Raw genomic sequence first — 21,203 nt, forward strand, 5'->3', positions numbered from 1 at the left:
TGGGGCCAGCGGGTCCCCATCGGACCAGGCCCTGCCGCCTGGGCCACACGGGATGCTGGCGCACGCCTGCCAGCTCCGTCTCGGCTTTCTCTTCCCGTGTCACCGCTTCCGCTGTGGGGTTTTCTTCTCACTTGACAGAACAGTGAGATGCAAAGCCCGAGACCAGACTGAAGGCAGCACAAGAATCAAAATGGAACAATTTACAAACACACTGTCTTTGATGGTCGGAAATTGCCTCTATGATTTGCTTCCCTCTTCTACTTCAGAAAACAGCGAAAGAAGGTGCAAGCAAAGTCTTAACTGATTTGGGGGGGGAAGTGGGGGCGGTTTCCTTGGCAACCAAGGCCTGACTCCCCCTCTGCTGATCTGCAGGGCTCCCAGGCGCAGGTCGCACTGTACTGAAAAGCTAAGCATCAGCTCTTAATTAGACAGGCAGCTCGCAGCTGGTGTCCGCCTTACGTCATTTTGTTCTCTGGAAAGAGGGCTTTTCATTTTTAAACTACTTTCACTCATGCCGCAACTTCCCCCGGTGTTTCAAAATTCATTTGGACAAACTGAACTGTTTTGCAACAAAGCTGTACATTGATTTACTCATAATTGCTAAGCATTGTTTAATGCTTACTTTAAAAAAAAATTTTTTTTAAACGTTTATTTATTATCGAGAGACAGAAAGACACAGAGCATGAGCAGGGGAGGGGCAGAGAGAGAGAGGGAGACGCAGAATCCGAAGCAGGCTCCAGGCTCTGAGCTGTCAGCACAGAGCCTGACACGGGGCTTGATCTCACGAACCGTGAGATCATGACCTGAGCCGAAGTCGGACGCTTAACCGACTGAGCTACCCGGGCACCCCTAATGCTTACTTGAAAAAAAATTTTTTTAACGTCTATTTATTTTTGAGAGAGAGAGAGAGGGACAGAGAGAGAGGGAGACACAGAATCCGAAGCAGGCTCTAGGCTCTGAGCTGTCAGCACAGAGCTTAATGTGGGGCTCAAACTCTCGACAATGAAATCATGACCTGAGCTGAAGATGTATGCTTAACTGACAGAGCCACCTGGGTGCCCCAAATGCTTAATTTTTATGTTCATTTGTAAGGTTGACTTTTAATGATTCACTGTTTACCTCTGTGCTCTAAAAATAACATATGGGGTACCCGGGCGGCTCAGTCATGATCTCAAGACTCGTGAGTTCGAGCCCTCCGTCGGGCTCCGTGCTGACAGCTTGCAGCCTGGAGCCGATTTCAGATTCTGCGTCTCCCTCTCTCTCTACCCCTCCCCCACTCACACTCTGTCTCTCTCCTTCAAAAATAAACATTAAAAAAATTTTTTAAATAACAATTTCAAGACTGGATAATGTTGAAAGTATTTTAAAAATGATAAAAAAAACATTGTAATACCACCATCTGGAGATAAACACTTTTAATGTTTGGCTATTTCCTTTCAGGTTTTGTTCTTACGGTAGTAAAAATACGTAACATAGAATTTACCATTTTGACCATTTGTAAGTGTATAACTCAGCGGCATTAAGTACATTCACAACCACCACCAGTATCCACTTACAGAACTTCTTCATCCTCCCAAATAGAAACTCTATACCAAATTAAACAATAATTTCCTACTTCCCCTGACTCAGGCCTTGCAAACCTCTACTGTACCTTCGGTCTCTTTGAGTTTGACTGCTCTATGAGCCTCATATAAGTGGAATCGTACGGCATCATTATCTTTTTGCATCTGGCTCATTTCACTTAGTGCAATGTTTTCAAGGTTCTTCCATATTGTAGCATATGTCAGAGTTTCCTTCCTTTTTTTTTTTTTTTTTAATGTTTATTTTTGAGAGAGAGAGAGAGGGCTCGAAAAAGGGAGGGACAGGAAGAGAGGGAGACAGAGGATCCAAAGCCACAGTGTGGGGCTCGAACTCATGAACCATGATCACAACCTGAGCCAATGCCAGACATTTAAACCAACAGAACCACCCAGGCACCCTTCCTTGCTTTTTATGTCTGCGTGATGTTCTATGGCCTGCATATGCCACATTTTATCTCTCCATTTATCTGTCAGTAGATATTTGGGTTGTTTCCACCTTTTGCCTGTTGTGACTGATTTGGTTACGAACATTACATACTCCGGCAAGTATCTCCGTGAGGCCCTGCTCCTTTCAGGCTCCTTGGAGGATAGAGAGGACTCTCTGGTAGAGTATAGTCCCTGCATTTTTTGATTAAAGTGAAATTATATCAGATATCTATCTGTATTGCCTCCTGCTTTTTTCTTAATGTTATATACTGTATCTTTCCTATGCTATAAAAATCCTTCAAAATCATTTAAAAAAGACCCCCTAGCCTCTCTGCTCCCCCCTCTCCTTTTGAACATTTCAGTCCGAAGGCTCTTAGGTGGGGCAGAGTAACGTGAGTGTCATTGTGGAGGAGTGACCGATGTGGGGTGTCAGAAACCCTGTGAGGGTGGGGCCAGGGGAGACTGATTCCTTACAGGGACACCGGTCAAATAGGTAAATGTATTAGGTTTTTCCCTGTCGGAGATGGGGGCCACAAATATAGAAGTGAAAAACCCAGAATAAGCCCTGTGGTGTCGGACTGTAATTGGAGGTGGTGGAATAAACTCATGGTTTCCAATATAAGTGAGTATATGTGAACATTGGGATGTGTGTGTGTGTAAAATTATGTATTCCCTGTCTCTGTGTGCTGAAAATGACTATGAGCAGTGAAGTCCAAGGGTGATGAATACACTGAGCAGCCACATGACAGCTTCTAAATACCCTCTCCACTAATAGGAACCCTGGTTCTTAGGGAAAATGCTTGATTTCAGGGCTGTGACAGGAAAGACAGAACATACCGGGAACATCTTTTTGCACCAGCAAAGGAGGAAGTATTCAAAGAATGATGGGACATGCCAAAAGGACACAGAAGTCACCTTAAAGGGGTTGCCAATGGCCACATCAGGGATAATGTGAGCAATAAAATAAATAGACTTAGTAATGGGTTGTAATCTTTAAACGAGGAAACCACGAATCCATACTGATATAAATAAGTAATTGAATAAATTGAAAGTGTGATGACAATTAATCAGGGGCACCTGACCGGCTCAATAGGTACAGCATGTGGCTCTTCATCTTGGAGTTGTGAGCCCAAGCCCCACATTGGGTGTAGAGACTACTCAAGAAAAAAAGAAAGAATACATTATCATATATTCTCAAAGTACCTCCCCACAAAGCACTTATTAATTTCAAGGGGAAAAACAGTAGCTTCACAGTGGAGAAGCCTCACATCACCTAAATCAAGGGATGACAAAGGACATTCCCAGTAAGAGAGCAAATTGGAATGATGGGTAAGCGTCAAGGAGAAAAACAGCATCGCTTGTGATATTCCTGCCAGACATATATAACCTGAATGAATGTAATGATGAGAAAAATATCAGACAAACCTGAATTGGGGGACCGTCTACAAAACAAATGGTCTGTACTCTGAAAGTGTCAAGGTCACAAAGCCAAAGACAGATGGAGGCATCGTTTCAACCTGCAGGAAACAAGACCTGACGAGATGTATGACGTGATTCTGAACTTAACCCTTCAGCTATGAGAGATGTTAGTGAGAATTAGGAGGTACCAATATATGTGTGTTAATTTCTTAAATTTGATGGTTGTGGCTACACAGAAATGTCTTTGTGGGGAATCTACACTCGAATATTTGCGGGTGATGGGGGCATCATGTTGGCAACTTACTCTCCAGGAGTCCAGGAAAGACTGAGTTCTTTGTATTGTAAGTTTTCTGTAAATTTCCTTCCAAATAAAAAGTATGTAAAAGAAGAAGCTACATAATCATCACATAGATGATTACTGTTTCCCTATTGGGGGCTTTCCTTTTTTCATGACTATAACTAATGCTAGGATATAGTCTCATATAAAAACCACTTCAAGGGTACCTGGGTGGCTCAGTCGGTTGAGCGTCCGACTTCAGCTCAGGTCATGATCTCACATCTCATGAGTTCGAGCTCCACGTTGGTTTCTGTGCTGACAGCTCGGAGCCTGGAGCCTGCTTCAGATTTTGTGTCTCCCTCTCTCTCTGCCCCTCCCACACTCATGCTCTGTCTCTCTCTCTGTCAAAAATAAACATTAAAAAAATAATAATAAAAATAAAAACACTTAATTTCTATTTTGGATTATTACCTTTGTCTAGGTTTATCAGAAAAGGGATTAGTGGGCCAAAGGGTACAAACCTTGTAATAGAGCTTTTAAAATTTTTTCTTATTTCTTAAAGATTTTATTTTATGGGTGGGGGGATGGGCTAAATGGGTGATGGGCATTAAACTTGCTGGGATGAGCACTGGGTGTTATATGTAAGTGATAAATCACTAAATTCTATTCCTGAAATCATTATTGCGTCGTATGTTAAGTAACTTGGGTTTAAATTAAAAAAAAGAAATTTAGTTAAATTGAAAAAAACATGAATTTCAATATGGGGACAAACCCAATGCAGAACGCTGTGTGAATTTATAGGGTCCTGCCCTGAACCCACTACATAAGCCTAGTCAGAGTTTTCTGGAGCCAGGGTACCATGCCTCTTAAGCCGATAACTTAGGCACCAATGAAAAATTCAAAATTTCCATTGTAATAGAACTTAAGAACTACAGTGAATAAATATTTAATAACTGGAAAAAAAAGATTTTACTTCATTTTTTTTAAGTAAGCTCTATGCCCAACATGGGGCTTGAACTTACAACCCTGAGATCAAGAGTCCCATGCTCTACCTACTGAGCCAGCCAGGTGCCAATATAATAGAGCTTTTGATACATACTGATCAAGTATTTCTGAAAACATATGAACCAATTCTTAATGCTACTTAGCAATATTTGAATATATTTGTTTCACTGTACCCTTACCAGTGGCATTCTATACTTAACTAGTTATTTGTAAATTTAATAAGCAAAAAATCGTATTTTGAACTATAGTGTTTTTTGTGTTTCTTCTTTTTTTTTTTTTTTAAAATAAGGCTAAGGCATTGCGGAATGAAAAACCCTTGGTTTTCTCTCCTGTACTCTCTGCTACTACCCTAGTCATGCTTCGGTACTCTGGTTAGCGAATGTGGGTTGGGTTGGATCATTTGCTCACAGAACTCAGGCAAATGGTTTGCTAACTATTGCCTACTTATTACAGAGGATATTTCAAAGGACACAAATGGAAGAGATGCGCAGAGCAAGGGGGGCGGGTGCAGAGTGCTTCCACACTCCCTCCAGGTGCACCACCCTCCCAGCACCTGTCTGGGGCACCATCCTTTTGGGTTTTATGAAGGTTCCATTACACAGGCACGATGAATTACATCACTGGTCGCTGATGATTAACTCAACCTCCAGCCCCACTCTCCTCCTTGGAGGTGGGGGAGACAGGAGACCACCCTCTCTAATCCCAAGGTTGGTTCCCCTGGCAACCAGCCCCCCCATCCTTTGCAGTTTTCCAAAAGCCATCTCATTAATATAAACTCAGGTGTAACTGAAAGAGGTCTGTTATGAATAACTTCATCTTTCTTATCACTTAGCAAATACCATGGGTTAAAACCTCCTAAAGGAGCTTTGTGCCAGGTACTGGGACAAAGACCAACAAATACATAATATCACAATAATTCTGTGGTGTTTCACCTTTACCTGGATTGCTTACCTAGAGAAGAGGTAGCACTTCCAACCACGTACACTGACTTAGCATTCCACTTTTCTTTCAGAGAGTGTTTCCAGACTGTAAAACATGGAATGATATGTGAGCTGCAGATATCATGGTGGCCATTTGCACTGTTGCCCGAGGCTGCCTGTTCATCCTAAGACGCTTGTGAACAAGGCAAACTATTAATGACCAAATATAAAGAGAAGCATCTCAAACTAAAATTCCATTTTTATTCTGTTCGTGTTCAGCAGGCAAATTTTTAGAAATCACCTTGGTAAATGTTTCAGTATGCCTTGAGTAAAATATTAACTCGTTTCCACAGTTGGCACTAGAAGCATTTTTAGTGTGTACCAGAGAACAAATATGACTTGGAGAATTGATTTGAAGGGTGACATTAAAAATTTAAAATCTAGGGGCGCCTGGGTAGCTGGGTAGGTTGGGTGTCTGACTCTTGATTTTGGCTCAGGTCATGATCCCAGGGTCGTGGGATGCTCTCTTTCCCTCCTTCTCCTCCCTTACTCACAGATTCTCTCTCTTTATCTCTCTCTAATAAAAAAATTTTTAATGTAAAAATCTAGACTTACAGTTAATAAAAAAAATTTTTTTTAAGTCACATCTACACCCAACTTGGGGCTCAAACTCATGACCTTGAGATCAAGAGTCGCATGCTCTTCTGAATGAACCAGCCCCTAAAAATTTAGACTTTTAAAGAAAAAGTCACTGGTCATTGAAAGGTGGCAACTTAATATCTAACAAAGCAATACAACTGGTTTTATTTGGGACCTAAATCTAGAAGCAGTCAAGAAGCTGTGATCTCCGAGGAGAGGACTCATGTTTCCATTAGGTCAAAGAAAGATAATAAATTTCAAGTTCATAGCAGACACGCTTTAATGGAGAACACTACCATTTTACGACAAAAACAAACATCTCTAAATGTAGATTAAAGAACTACAAAGAGAAAATGGGTTGTACGAATACATCAGGCCACTGGGGGCTCAATATTGAGCACTGTTCAGTATCGAACACTTTTTTAGAAGACAAGAAAATATGCGCTCTCCCTTCTTGGCATCCAGTTATGAGCAGAACTCTCCCTTATATTTAAGTGTGACACAACCCTTTGCACTCCCATTGGAAATCTCCTTTTATTTACCTTTTTAAAGATTTTTATTTTTTTAAAGTAATCTCTACACCCAGCATGGGGCTTGAATTTATACCCCACTGTCGAGTTGGATGTTCTACCGACTGAGCTGGCCAGGTGCCCTGGGGGTAATTTCTTTTGCAAAAGTAACCGGAGATTGAGTTTCACCTTCTTTCCTCCCCGACCCATGTAAATAATATTTATCTGAAAATTACCTATCGCATGTGAGCAAACCATTCTCCAAGCCTCGTAGCTGATATTTCTCTTTAGCAGGAGGTGAATGTGTATACACCATCAAGAAGGTGATTTTTTAGCTTATAACAGAAGCCTAATTAACTGTAGAGAGCCAATAACCATTCACCACTGCCACTTATTCCCCACTAGCCTGCCATGTGCCAGGGAACATCCTGAATGCTTCTTTTTGGGACTCAGACTGGTAGCTGGAATCACCAGTCTACAACTTACAGACCCTGTGGTCTTGGCAAGCTTCATACCCTCTGCTCTTCAAGCTCTGGTGAGTCATATCTACCTCAGGGGTAAAGCATTTAGTATGGGGTCTGGCACAGAGAAGGCACTTGGTAAGTTTAGCTAGCTAGTAGTTAGAAGTGATCCTGGGGGCACCTGGGTGGCTCAGTCAGTTGAGCATTTGACTTCAGCTCAGGTCATGATCTTGCATTCATGGGTTCAAACCCCACATCAAGCTCTGTGCAGACAGCTTGGAGCCTGGAGCCTACTTTGGATTCTGTGTCTCCCTCTCTCTCTGCCCCTACCCTGCTCGTGCTCTCTCTCTCTCTCTCTGTCTCTCAAAAAATAAAAATAAAACGTTAAAAAATTAAAAAAAATAAAAAAGAAGTGATGATCCTGGGATGGAAGGATTATTTATTATGCCCACTTTACAGACAAGGGAAGCAAGGCTCAGTGAGGTCAAGGAACTCGCCAAGGTCAGAGTGGCCATCTGAACCCAGGCCTAACTTGCCGCAAAGCCATTCTGTAATGACCCCTGACTGCTGCCTCCACTGCTTAGAATAACTAGGGCTGGTCACGCCTGGGTCTGAAGCCTGGCTGTGCACTGACTGGTTCCATGGCCTTGGACAAGCGCTTCCCAAGCCCCAGCTTTGTCATCTGTCAAACAGGACCACCGTACATATGCCTCTGGCCAGCAGTCTAGTGATAAATGAGGTAACAAATGGAAAGTATTTAACAGGGCCTGGTACGCATTAGGCACTCCACAAATGTTGGCCACAAAGTGGTCTGACTGCAAAGACTAATGTGGCTGTTCAGTTTGAAACCTGGGCCCTGTTCACATGTTCTGATGGCGAGAGAAGAAGGTAGGAAGAAGGGTTTAAGGGATGGTCCTGTCATTAAGTGCCTGGCATGCACGGACCATTTTCTCAAAGTTGTTGGGTCTTCTCATCATCCCCTTGAGGAAAGAGACTGCAACCAGTATATGCTGAGGACAGAGAGGTTCACCTGGCAGGTGAACTACCCAGGGACTGGGGACTTCAGGAGCCAGCCCTGTCACCTGTGTCCCAAAGCAGTGTCTGTGACACGGCGCCACTAGGCGTAGTGGTAGAAGGCTACCGGGTTAATGTGTCACTTTGTGTGGGACATTAAGAGTCAGCTTATAAGGAGAAAGGTCATTTTCTGCTTCCTCCAAAGTTTACACGAACGTGAAGTGACTTGGTACCTGAATACTTTTTGAACCAAAAGTCATGGAGATTTTTCAAACCTGAAGGGCAGCTATTTCTGGAATCTGATATCCCCAGTGGGAAGAATCGGAGTAAAGTCCAGTGGAATTCACAACAGTGTCTCCCCTACCTTCAGGTTTTGGGTTTGTTTCTGTTTTGAGAGCGAGAATGCTAGCAGGGGAGGGGGGATGGAGAAGGAAAGAATCCTAAGCAGACTCCACACTCAGCGCTGGAGGCCCATGCAGGACTCGATCCCATGACCTGAGCCAAAATCAAGAGTCAGGTGCTTAACTTAACCACCCAGGTACCCGCCCTCCCCCCACCCCCACTTACCTTCAGTTTTATTGTCTTTCTCCAAACACAGTTCCATTGCTTCCACTGCTCTGGGGCTGGTAAAAATGAGGCCCCCGTAGCCTTCAGGATGAGACAGCTGCACACCAAACAGTAACAAAGGCGTTTTACATAAAGATCAAGTTCAACATTTCCCAGAATTCCAATGTTTTACAAGAATAAATTCCATCCATCCATCCATCCATCCATCCATCCATCCATCCACCCACTGGTCCACTCAGCACCTATTGGGAGCTTACTAAATGCCTGGAACTGTGCACCATTCATGTGAATTCACCATTCATGCACTCAGGCGAATGCAGGTGAATTCACTGTTCGTGGCATTTCCCTTGAGCAGCTCACGGTCTAGGGGAGGGACAGGAAAGAGAACTGTAGGGTGGCAGGTATGACAGGTGCAGAGAGGGACAATCTGACCCAGCCTGGGCTTGGGTGGGGTGCAGGCAGGAGGGCAGATTGGACCTGCGTCTGTAATAAAACTGGAATCTTCAAGGGGCAATCTCCATGCCGAAGCACTGATTTTCAAAGATAATATGATAAAATCTACTAAACATTGCCGTTTTTACCTAGTCTCTCCCTAAAATCTGTGAAAGTACCATGTGAGATGGGTGTGGTTATTGTCATCTCATAGATGAAGACAAAGCCTAAGGAGCTGGCCCAAGGTGAGTGGCAGGGCCAGGGCTCAAGGACATGCCCGTGCCCCTCCTCGCTCTGTAGGGTGCTTCATGAGGGCTCTGGAAGGCCCCCAGGGAGCACGCTGGCTGGTGGAGATGGGCGATGACCGTGTGGAAACTCTGGTATCTGTATGAGCACGAGTCTAAGACGTGATCTCAAGCGATGAGGTCTTTGGTGCCTTTCAGGGCCGCTTATGGAAGAGCATGCCTCTTGGGGCCCCGCTTACATGGTTCCCTCAGCACTCAGCCCAGTGCCTTGGACGGAACAGATGCCAGATGGGTGTTTGCCGGGTAAATTTCTGAATGAATAATTCAGTATTCGGCCCAAATCAAAAGGAAGAAACGTGCTTCCGTACAGAGCTGCTGGCAGGGTTGTGCTGTGCACAGCAGGAGGGGTGACCCTGGCGCTCACACAGGTGTGGGGCCCGGGAGCAGGGCTGGGCACCCCAGTCCCATGGAACCACCCTGGCTGTGGGCCCGCGTGTCTAGAAAGGAGCTCCGGGGGAGGCGCCCCGAAGGCGCTCCGCCCCTGGGGCCGGTTGCACACTGATGAGGTGGCCTGAGCACTGAGTCTTTGATCTGAAATGTTTGCGAGTCTTTCCTGAGGCTTTGTCCAGCAGGATCTACGACGGCATCACCGGCAGCAGAGTGGACGCCCTGCGCAGCAGCCTTCTTACTTGCTGGGGGCCTCGGCCGAGTGGCCCAACCTGGGGCCTGGCTCTAAAACGGGATGGCAACACCCACGTGGCGCGTGGTCAGGGCGGGTGGGTGGGAGGGCAAACTGGAAGGGCCCCACTGCTGAGAGCCCCCTGCAGCCTGCTCTCCCGGCCCCCACAGGCCCCACCTCCGGGACAGGGGGGCTTTCTGGGGGAGCTGGTGGGGACTCACGGGCGGTCCAAGAGCCACCTCCCCTGGGGCCAGGTGAGGCTGGGCCACCCCCGTTTCAAGTTTGCCAGTGAAATGAGGGGATGGTGAAGAAATCCTTCCGGTTTGGGTGGGCAGCGATTCTACAGAGACTCGGAAATTATGGTACTCGGACACTGACAGACCTTACCTTCTCAGAAAAACTGGAAAGAGACAAAAACTCAAATGATAAAACAGGGATCAGAGTGGCTTCAAGTCCATATAATCCTAGTTCCTGCAAATACAAGAATATAGTTCTGCATTGGCCAGGGTTGTGTGGAAAATAAGGAAACGGTCACAGTCACGACTTACTTGGTGTCGGCCCCGTAGAGGGTTAGCAGATACCCTTCCCTCCCCCACCCCTCACCCTCGTAGTAAGACAGTGTTGGGCCTCGCAGGACCAGGAGCCTCAGGCACTTACCCTGATATATGGATCTTGGCCACAGTCATCCTCCTTAGGGTCTTTTAGTAAAAGAACCTTCATTATCGCCTGGCAATCCTTACCGGGTGCTGTGACAGAGCAGGGAGACAGATGGATCCTAATTAGAGCTCAAGGACTCTTCCTGAGCAGTTGTCGATGGGACAGAAGCAGGGGAAGAAGGTAATCAACTGCTGGCTGAGGGGACCTGTCCCTCGCCCACAATGACTTAGCGTTCATGTGCTTGTTCCTTCTGAAGACCCTGTCGCTGATAAGGCCAAGGGACAGCATGCTGGCACTTGATATCACTCGGAAAGGCAGATGAAAGCCATTAGGGAAAGCCAGTGTCCGGGCCACACATTTAAGGCTCATAAAGAGAAGCGATGCAAATTTGGGGTTGTATTGTCAATAATAGAGAAATTATTTTAAGGAAATAAACAATTACTTCTGTTTCAGGGTAAACATACTAAATAGTTCATAAGCTCTTTAGGAAATAATTATATTGACCTTTCTACTTTTCAAATGATGGGTTATAAATGTTGTCAAATATTATGAGACACCTTTCAAAAGTCATCTAATGACCTGGAAAGTAATTCATTGATATGTATCAAAAGCCTTGTATATTTCATACTCTTTCTTCCTATAATTTCGCTTCTAAGAACAAATACGAAGGCACTACTCATAAATGTGTGCAAAAACTAACATGAAGATGTCCATCCTGGTATTCTTTTTTTTTTTTTTTTGAGATATAATTGACATAGGACACTGTGTAAATTTGTAAATGTCCAGTAGTTAGCTGTTCATTTGATACATTTCTATACTGCAGTGCGATGACTACAGTAGTGGCTTTACCGTGCCTCCTAATTATCTTTTTGTGGTGAGAACAGTTGAGGTGAACTCTCCTGGGAACTCTGAGGTTTATAATACAGTATTGTTGACTATAATCACCATGTTGTGCATTAGGTCTCCAAGACTTACTCCTCTTCTAGTGGTAAGATTGTATCCTAGTATTAACAACAGGAAACAAAGTAAATGTCCAACGTTGAGAGAATGGTACATCATTAGATGAAATCATTAGAAGAGTCATTAATAACTTAATTACATGGATCACCAAGTAATGTTAAAAAAATAGGATGCATGAATAGTGTGACTTTATTGATCTCATATATACATATATATGAAAGAATATGCATCAAAATACTACTAATAATTATTCCTGGGGGGCAGGTTAGGGTGATGGTTTTCTTGCTCACCTCTTTCTGTATTATCCACATTTTTTTTTTTTTACAATAGACATTAAATTCTTTTGTATCAAGTCATAGGGTGGGGGTGGAATTTAATATGACCACCCCAAAGGCCTCAAAATAAATGCTGCTGGAGAACTGCGGAATAAATCCTGCCTGAAATGTGGATTACTATCCCGTGAGTAGCATGAGGCCCATCAGTTACTTACTAACTACTATACAAGTGGTTGGTAACAGTCAAACAGCACGTATTGTTTCGAGCAGAAATGTGTTAACTTTGAGAGCCATTACTTGTTATTACTGAATAGGTTCCGGAACATTATAATATCTGCGGGGCGTCTTAAGGAAAATCTGGCTCAAAATGAATTGCTTTGTATCTAAGCAACCAACCCTGGGTGAACAAATAATAATTATGAAATCAAGTTCTAATTACTGCTGCCACTGAGCTGTTAGCTACAGAGACTGAGGAAGTAGGCAGGATTGTTTCTATTGTTTCCTGAGGTCGTTTGGAATGTGTCTGTCTTTTGGGAAACCGGGAACCCGCCTTTCTGAGATGGTCATGCTCACGTGTCAGCCCGGCTAGGATCTAGTCCCCATTTGTTCACGAGCGCTGACCTAGGTATTTTGGAGACACAATAAAGTCTATCATCAGGTGGCTTTTAGCCAGGGAGATTATCCTAGATGATCTGGGAGGGCCTCCTCCAGTCGGTGGAAGGCCTTAAGGGGCACATCCCCACCACAGTTGTAGGCTCTGGGGTATGGAACCCCAAGTTTTCAAAGTGTTGCTTTCAGATTCCAGGAGCCAGTCTCTCACAAAAATGTTTCTATGTTGTTCTCAGGCAGTGACACCTGGAATCTGCCTCAGGGGCATTAGGTCTGCATTATTTACTGGGGAAGGGGGGACACAAGTTCAAGTACTACCAAGTGCTATAAGGTGATGTAGGAGAGTTGACCGGGTGCTGATAGCTGGTTGCCTCCCCAGGGCCACCTCTGAGATGGCGTCTTAGTTGAGATCAGAATGACAATGGCAGTGAGGAAACCTGTTCCAGTGTCAGGAAGGGGCCGGGCATGTCCCCAGGAGAGAAGGGTAAGCGTGGCTCCAGTGCGAAGGACAAGGTGGACTTGGGCCCCACGAGAAATGGGAATCCACAGACGGGTTGCAGCAGGACCAGAAGCGATGACACTGGTTCGCGCTTTAGAAGGGTCTCTGGCTTCCGTGGCGGGGATGACCACCCAGGACACTGGGCAGTGGCGCCGCTAGGAAGCAGCTGGATCGGGGATTCATAGTGAAGACAGAGTTAACAGGGTGCAGCGACGTAATTCAGGGTGAAACCATGTGTCTGTGGCTTGATGGTTGCCGCTAGGCGAAAATGTCTTTCTTCTTTGAATCCCACCTAAGCTTGAGGTGTGTCAGTGTAATTCTATCAATGAGGCAACAAATATTTCTAAACAGTTACTGTGTACTAAGCACTGGGGATACAGTATGATTCCTGCCTCATCTTTACCGGAGGATAAAACCAACATTTTACCCGTAAAGACGATGACAGAGTCGGTGTAATAAGCCCGACAAAGAAAAAGTCAAGATGCCATGGAGGCGCAACTGGCCAAGTCTTACTTGGAGTGGCAGGTGTGGCCAAGGTCGCCACTGGCTCCCAAATACCCAGTCTGCCCTTTTCTCTCATAGAAATGGACTCCCTTGTTAACAGGGCAGGGCACGTGGTTGCCCCAAATGAAAACGTGCCTGGATGTGGCCTGGTGACTAGGTTCTGGCCCTCAGGACACAAGCAGAGGGCGGAGGGCGGGGGGGGGGGGGTGGCGAGGTACACACTTTGTGGGTCCTGCCCTTAGCGGGAAGTGCCACCCCCCTACTCTCTCCCCCTGCCTCCCTGCCGGCTGGAATGTGGATGGGAATGTGCTGGACCTTTCCTTGGTCTGGGAGAAGTTGCAGTAATGCCATTCTCTAAACCCTGATGATTGGAGAAAGAAAGCCATTTGGACAGAAGCCATTCCAGGCACAGAAGTCATCCCCCACGTGTAGGGCAGCTGATGCCATGCACACGAGTGCCTGTGGAAACACCTGCACCTCAGCTGCCCCGTGAGCCAGGCCTCCCCCTGGTGACCATTTCCTGTGCTAAGGGCAGTGTCTGTCACCCAGTCCCCAGGCCTTTGCTGCAGATCCTTTGGCTCTGCAGGACCTTTTGGGACTCCCCCTGTCCACTCCCCTCCACCCCCATGCCCTGTAGACCTTTCTCCGAGCCCTGGGATTCTGCCCTGGGCCGAATGTGCTTAATATATAGTGAATGGTACTAGTCAATTAGTGGGGAATCTATTCTCGAAACATGATCACCTTTAATTCTTAAATGACTAAGAAAATGAGTGATGTGTTAGCAGGACTATCTCTGTGCACTTATCAGGTGATGGGTTTCTCACTGAACTTGATGACACGGGGCGCTAGCCGGGCACAGAATCATCAGCAGTGGTTTCTCCGAATGTTGCATTAGAGGTGCTGTGAGCACGGGCAGAGAAGGAATAAGGGTAATAATCTGATTTTTAGTTCTCAAGGCCAGCAGCACAGCTCACGGAATCTCTTAATGGTTATTATCCCGGAGCCATCAATTTTATTACCCAAGACGACCACAGAGAAGAACCCAGAAGAAATAGTTTCTCTATTTGCGGTGGGTAGATGGGCTTTGCTTTCGCGTGTCTGCGTTATTAATCTAAGCACTCTGTACCAGAGTGATACTTTTTATTTTCTGTTCTCCCAAACACTGGGTGGGGTCTGCGAAGGATAGGAGAGGCAGCACAGCCTAGGCGTTGGGAGCACAGCCTTGAGAGCCAGCCCGCCTGTCTGTGAATGCCACCCGGCTCTGCCACTTGTCAGCTCAGGGACTCTGGAGGAGTTCTGTCCTCTCTACGGCAGCTTCCTCACCCATCAAACGGGCCGACCTCATCGTTTACATACAACTGAAGCATTCAGTCAGTCTTTGGTGTATGGTAGGTGCTCAGTAAACGTGTTAGTGGCCATTGTTATGTCCTCTGAGTCACTTGGCACCCCGACAGCTTGGTAACGCCGAGGTCTGCCCCACTCAACAGAGGAGAAACAAGATCACATCGTGGGCGGTAAAGCTGGCGTCAGATCCCTTGCCCCCCAGTCCTGTGCCTGCTCTGTGCTACCACACTTCCCGCCTCCTGTTACCCTGCAGGAGGAAAGGGCGAGCAGAAATGAGAAAGGGCCAGGAGAAGTAAATCTGTCAATGAGAACCTTCCCACTCCTGTCGAGATCAGATCCAAACTCCCTGATACGACCCAACGAGGCCCGGCAGGGTCCAGCCCCGGGGTCTCCACTCCCGCCTCTGCACTCCGGCCGCCCCAGACTTCTGTCTCTCAGGCTCGCCCTCCTCAGGCCTTCTTGTGCCAACTCCTACCCGCAGGGCCTGGGTAGGCGTTGGCAGGCGAAGTGGGGAGGCGTCCCCTTGGATGCGTTCTGAAGGTGGGGCCAACAGCATTTACTGGGGCTGGTGCAGGGTGGAGGAGAGAGGAGTTGGGTTTATAACCCGAACAGCTGGAGGATGGGAGCCCTGTCGGGGCATGCGAAGGGATGCGGACAAAGATTCATTCGGGACGTACCGTGTTTGAGGATGCCTGTTCCACACCCGTGCGCCTCAGCCCGTTCGTTTGTGTGCTGTGAACGGCCTACAGGCATGCCTGCGGGCTTGGTCCTCTCGGCCCCTGGGGCAGTTGGTGGGGCCCAGGGCAGCCAGAACCACGGCAGCCCCAGCCAGGGCCGGCCGCCTTTACCTGGGAACTGTATACCTCATCTGTTTACCACGATGTGCTGTACGAACGTTAGCATTTACTAGGTCCGCTGCAGTGGTAAACGAGTCGGAGAGTCGTGGCACCAAATGCCCAAATGGAGAAACTGGGTAGGCAATCTGGGCTCAGGGGGGAGTCGGGTCAAAGGACAGGGATCTGGGCGGTGTCAGTGGGTAGAGGGAGTCTTCTGAAGTCCCGGGACCTGGGTGACGGGGGAAGGAGGCCCAGGTCAGAGCCCTCCAGCACCCAGGCAATGCCAGGTCAAGTTGGGCAGTGGGCAGGGGAGACCCTAGCAAAGGAGAAGGAAGACACCTCTGCAGAGTGGAATCCCATCGATACCGGAATTCCAAAGACTCGGGGGGCTAAACAGCAGACATTTATTTGCTCACAGTTCTGGAGGCTGGGAGTCCAAGATCAAGGTGTTCTCATGGTTGGTTCCTGGTGAGAGCTCTCTTCCCCGCTCAGGGGCGAGTGCCTCCTGGCCGTGCTCACGTGGTCTTTCCTCTGTGCACTGAGAGAGACCACTGATGTCTCCTTTTCTGTAAAGGACACCGGACCCACAGGATTAGGCCTCCACCTGGTGGCTATTGTATTAGGGCTTGACCTCCCAGTGACCTCATCTAATCATTACTGCTTTTTTTTTTTTCCTTTTTTGAATAGGCTCCATGCCCCAAATGGGGCTTGTACTCAAGACCCTGAGATCAAGAGTCACATGCTAGACTGACTGAGCCAGCCAGGTGCCCCTCTTCAATACCTCTTTAAAGGCCCTATATCCAAGTAAAGTCACATTGGGGATTAGGGCTGGAACATATGAATTGGCAGGGGCGGGGTGGGGGGGCACAATTCAGTCCATAATAGAGCAAGTGCCAGAATAAAGTGGAGGGAAAGATGTAGGTACAGGAAGGGAAGACGACTCAGTCTTGCTCTGAGGAGGAGAAACAAGGCCATCACTGGCAAGGCAGGCCGTGGGGTGGAGAGTCGTTGCAGGGGTACCTCCCCACCCCAACGCACACATACGGGAGATACCAGAGCCGAGGCAGGCACCGAGCGGGCAGTTTCGGATGATGGGCAAGTCAAAGAGAACCATGCGATGCGCTTGGGGAGCAGGTGCACCCGGTTCTTTGGCAGGACTTACTCTTTGGAGTTCCTGGTGTGCCGCATCCTGCCTTGCTCACCTTGCAGAAGCTCCTGGATTTTATCAACAAGGGGAACTAAGAAAGGACCGGCTGGCCTTCCAGGCCAGAAACGCGGCTCCCATCGAGACAGGGAGGGGCTCTGCAATCCTACTTTCGTTTACCCAAGATACACTGAATCTCTTCTGTGTGATGCTGGGAACTGGGTGCTGGTTAAGGGACAAATAACACTTAACACCCACTCTCAAGATGCTCCAAGGCTGGTGGGGGGAGACTGACAACCACAGAACTGTGAGCTAAGTGTCAACAGAGAGAGAGAGAGAGAGAGAGAGACTGACTTGAGAGAGAGAGACAGACACACACACAAGTACTGCCTACAGCAAACTGCCAGCACTCAGAAGAAAGGCTTTAAAAGTCTGCGTCTGGGCCCAGGGCTCCTCTGACTCAGAATTCATACTCTGCTGTGGCCGATGACCTAGGATGTTGTGTGCACATTCCAGCTACTTTGTATGGAAGGTCTGGTGACATTAAAACAGGAGTCCAGCAGCAGGTTGGTGCCGAACAGGTTGGAGACGGGTGAAGCCAGCTGAGATGCTTTTGTTGACTAGAGCCTGGAGTATTCTAGGGATTGGGGCGGCGGGGGGGGGGGGGGTGGTTCTCAAAAAATGAACGATGCCCTTCTTGGTGACGTGCATCTCCACACAGGCTCCTTCAGTTGTTCCCATCAAGAAGTTCACATACCCGTCATCCGGTCGCTTGCTGTGGAGAGCTAGCAGTGAAATGGTAGATCCCTGCCTGCACTTGGGCTGTTAGGCTTTGAATCCAAGATTTATGTGCCGAAGTCCTAACCCTCATCCCTCAGAATGTGACCTTATTTGGAAACAGGGTCCTTGCCATGTAGTCAAGTTAAAATGAGGTCATTAGGGTGGGCCCTAATCCAATAGGGCTGGTATCCGATGACAAGGGGAGAGGCGGACACACACACACACACACACACACACACACACACACACACGCACTGGAGGAAAGACCTGTGAAGATAAGGCTGAGATCGGGGCGAGGTATTGACAAGCCGAGGGATGTCAGATGGCCAGAAAGCCACCAGAACGGGGGGGAGAGGCACAGAGCAGATGTCTCCTGACAGCCCTCAGAAGGAACCAACCCTAATGACATCTTGGTCGTAGAATTCTAGTCTCTACCACTGACTGAGACAATATATTTCCACCGTATACACCGCCCAGTTTGTGGCACTTGGACACGGCAGCCTGGGGAGCCAGTACAGCCTCAGGAATTCTACTATCCCTGCATTTGTCCCGGACCAAGTTGAAAGCTCCCTGCTTGAAGAAACTCCTGCTAACCTGCCTCGCAGCAGGAATAGGAGGGAACCAGGAACAGGAAACAAGCGGGGCTATTCCCAGGCTTTTAAATAAGGAGGATTGTACCTGAGCCACTCTGGACTTTGGGAAGAGGCTCGGGGGAGGGGAAGGGGTTTGCGCTGGGGGGGCGGAGGCCTGTGTTCTGGTCTAGGCCGCTCTGCTCTTGGTCTCAGGCCCTGCGATCGTGCAGTGGACGGGCCCTCTGGACTGCTGGCTGTTTGACGGACTTCCTTCCCCACAGTGGATGCTCGGTAAATATTAGTTCACACTGAGGGAAAACAACACTTCAGATTTACCCAGCATCTCCGGAGCAGGGGAAATGATCTCTTTTCCTTACACAAACAGAGAAAACGACTTGATCAAGACCACTTCGCTGGTAAGAAAGAGCCAGGTTCTCGAACGCACACTTTCTAGCTGTGTCCTGCTGCTCTCTCAACAGTAACAACAGCTGCCCTTTTATTAAGCACTTACTCTGTGTTATTTACTCTGCATTTTACATGGCAGGATCTCCACCCCCATTTAGACCAGCAAGGTAGGTATTATTATCCGTATTTCACAGAAGAGGAAACCAACACTCTGAAGGACTGAGCAATGTACCCATAGTCACACAGCACAGCGAGTGGCAGTGGTAGAATTTAACCCAGGCCTACCATCTCGGCTCTTTTAAGATACTCTACTCTACACCCAGACCATGACCTCAACCTGGGAGCTAGTCTGAGGGTGCAAGTAAGGCTTTTCCCCCGATCTCTTGTCAAAGCCATGCCTGCTCACTGTGGAAACTTTGCAAAATACCAAAAAGTATAGGTCCTCAAAAAACAGTGAACGCAGAATTATCGTATGATCCCACAGTTCCACTTCTGGGTATATACACCCCAAACTTTAACAGCAGGGACTTCAACAGGTATTTTTATGTCCAAGTTCACAGCATTATTCACAAGAGTCAAAAGGTGGTGGCAACCCACGTGCCCACCAATGGTCAAATGCATAAACAAAATGCGACATATACGTACAGTGGAGTATTATTCAACCCTAAAAAAAAAAAAAGGAAATTCTGACACCTGCTACAACATGGATGAACCCTGAGGACTTTACACTCAGTGAAATGAGCTGCCACAGAAGAATACACATTATATGATTCCACTACAATAGCCCGAATTCATAAAGGCAGAGAACAAAGTGGGGGTTTCCGGAGCCTGTTGTGCGGAGGGTAGGAACTGAGGAATTACAGTTTAATGGACACAGAGTTTGGTTTTTACAAGATAAAGAAGGTCTGGGGATGGATGGTGGTGATTGTTGCACAATAACGCGGATATACCTGGTGCCACTCAACCGTATACTCAAAAATTACCCGTGCTGTCTGAGCGCAACTCTGTTCGTACACTGGCACCATGCCTTCCGAGTCTTTTTTCTAATTTGAGCCTTGTGATAGGTGTTTTTTTTCCCCCTACAGCTTCCTGTCTTGTACGTTACAGGAAGATGTTTTTACACAGTTGTGGGGCCCAAAGGGGTCATTTTAAGCTACCCCATCAGAGGTGAATTCCTGATATGCGGGTCTGCTAACATCCATATGGTGGCCTGGTAGCGGAGACTCTCAGGAAAGGCGAAACTTACAGAAAACAGTCATGGGGACTTGGGCTCTGGCAACCCTTACGTCACCCTGACTCCATTTCCTGCTGTCGAAAGATCACTGAGAAAAAAGGGTCTGCTTAACCCTCTGGGCAGTAGCCACCTCACTACTAGGGGCAGTGCCTTCCATTTTTAGGGTCACAGCTCTCCAACCCACTTTCCTCATTTTACAGAGGAGAGAATCTTAAACCATAGACCTTCTGCTCAGAAAGCTGATGTCTTCTTCAAGGACCTTCTTTCCGAGTCATCTTTACAATGGCTGCATACTGGTGGTCCAGGTGAGAAATCTGATTAGGAGCTGAATTTTGTTTGGCACAGGTGTTAACAATCAGGATGGACCTTGTAAAACTCCAGAACCCCGGGGGCTCTTGCCACGTAAAGATCTGACAGCACTGGGCGGTGAGGTCGACTGGGCCACAACCGGCTGCAGCAGCACCATAGTCCCCTCCACTCTCTATTCTCTCAAAGTAGGCTCTGGTCTGTAATTCAGATTTCCCCACTGGACCCGAAGCATTGAAGGTTAAAGACACTTTCGGGTCCAGAAATGCGCTTCAAGAGCGTTGGCTAGGGGCAGGGCTTAGCGGGGGGATTCGTTCAGTCGCTGACATGGTTATGCCACTGACGGTGTTGGGGTGCCCCCTCGGGGCCGGGCCTGAGCCTGGCGCGCGGGCATCTGTACGCATCCGGCGACCTTCCGTTCGGGGCGACCGCTGCCCCGGAGGCCAGGGACCCCCGCCCAAGCCAGCAGCGGCCTCGGAGCTCCGCTCGCTACTCGTCACGCTCCCGCTAGGCCTCGGTGTCATCGTCGGCACCGTGGGCGGCGACACCTACCTCGCCGGGCTGCAGAGGCCCGAAAGGCTAGGGGCTGGGGCACTCGGCGGGCGCCCCGTCGGGGGCGGTATCTCGCGGTGCCAAGGAGCCGGAGATGCAGCTGTGGGAGCTGGGAGCCGGGTGGGAGGCCCCCTCACCGCGTGGCCTCTGCTGCCATGGAAACGATCTGCGCGCGGCCGCGAGGCACCACCGGCGCGGCCGGGGTCTGGGAGCCAGAGCAGCGCACAGCTGGAGTTCGCGCATGCGCACCGACGCCCAGGCCCGGGGAGGTGGGGCCGAGAAGGGTCGAGCCACTGAGCGAAGGGGGTGGAGAGCGTTGTAGGGAGTAAGGGAGGATGGAGACGGGGGAAGGA

The 21,203-nt window shown here is 48.0% G+C and overlaps 1 protein-coding gene across 6 annotated transcripts in view; it reads right to left on the reverse strand.

Moving 5' to 3' along the window:
• The window catches only part of UROS (uroporphyrinogen III synthase), a 35,148-nt gene extending 14,054 nt beyond the window's left edge, over positions 1-21,094 (reverse strand). For 3 of the 6 annotated variants that reach the window (XM_047824726.1, XM_047824725.1, XM_047824722.1), the window contains exons 1-5: positions 20,851-21,094; positions 10,831-10,919; positions 10,561-10,644; positions 8,818-8,914; positions 5,659-5,733 (exon numbers count right to left, since the gene is read on the reverse strand). In XM_047824726.1, coding sequence (XP_047680682.1) covers positions 5,659-5,733; positions 8,818-8,914; positions 10,561-10,644; positions 10,831-10,893 — 319 coding nt within the window. In that variant the 5' untranslated portion in view covers positions 10,894-10,919; positions 20,851-21,094. Of the gene's footprint in view, positions 1-5,658; positions 5,734-8,817; positions 8,915-9,074; positions 10,231-10,560; positions 10,645-10,830; positions 10,920-11,775; positions 11,832-15,698; positions 16,205-16,273; positions 16,424-20,850 lie in introns of those variants that run through there. The other 3 variants (XM_047824724.1, XM_047824723.1, XM_047824727.1) reach the window with 3 other exon arrangements.
• Positions 21,095-21,203: the final 109 nt, after the last annotated feature.

Source organism: Prionailurus viverrinus, chromosome D2, assembly GCF_022837055.1.
Source record: "Prionailurus viverrinus isolate Anna chromosome D2, UM_Priviv_1.0, whole genome shotgun sequence".
Taxonomy (NCBI): domain Eukaryota; kingdom Metazoa; phylum Chordata; class Mammalia; order Carnivora; family Felidae; genus Prionailurus; species Prionailurus viverrinus.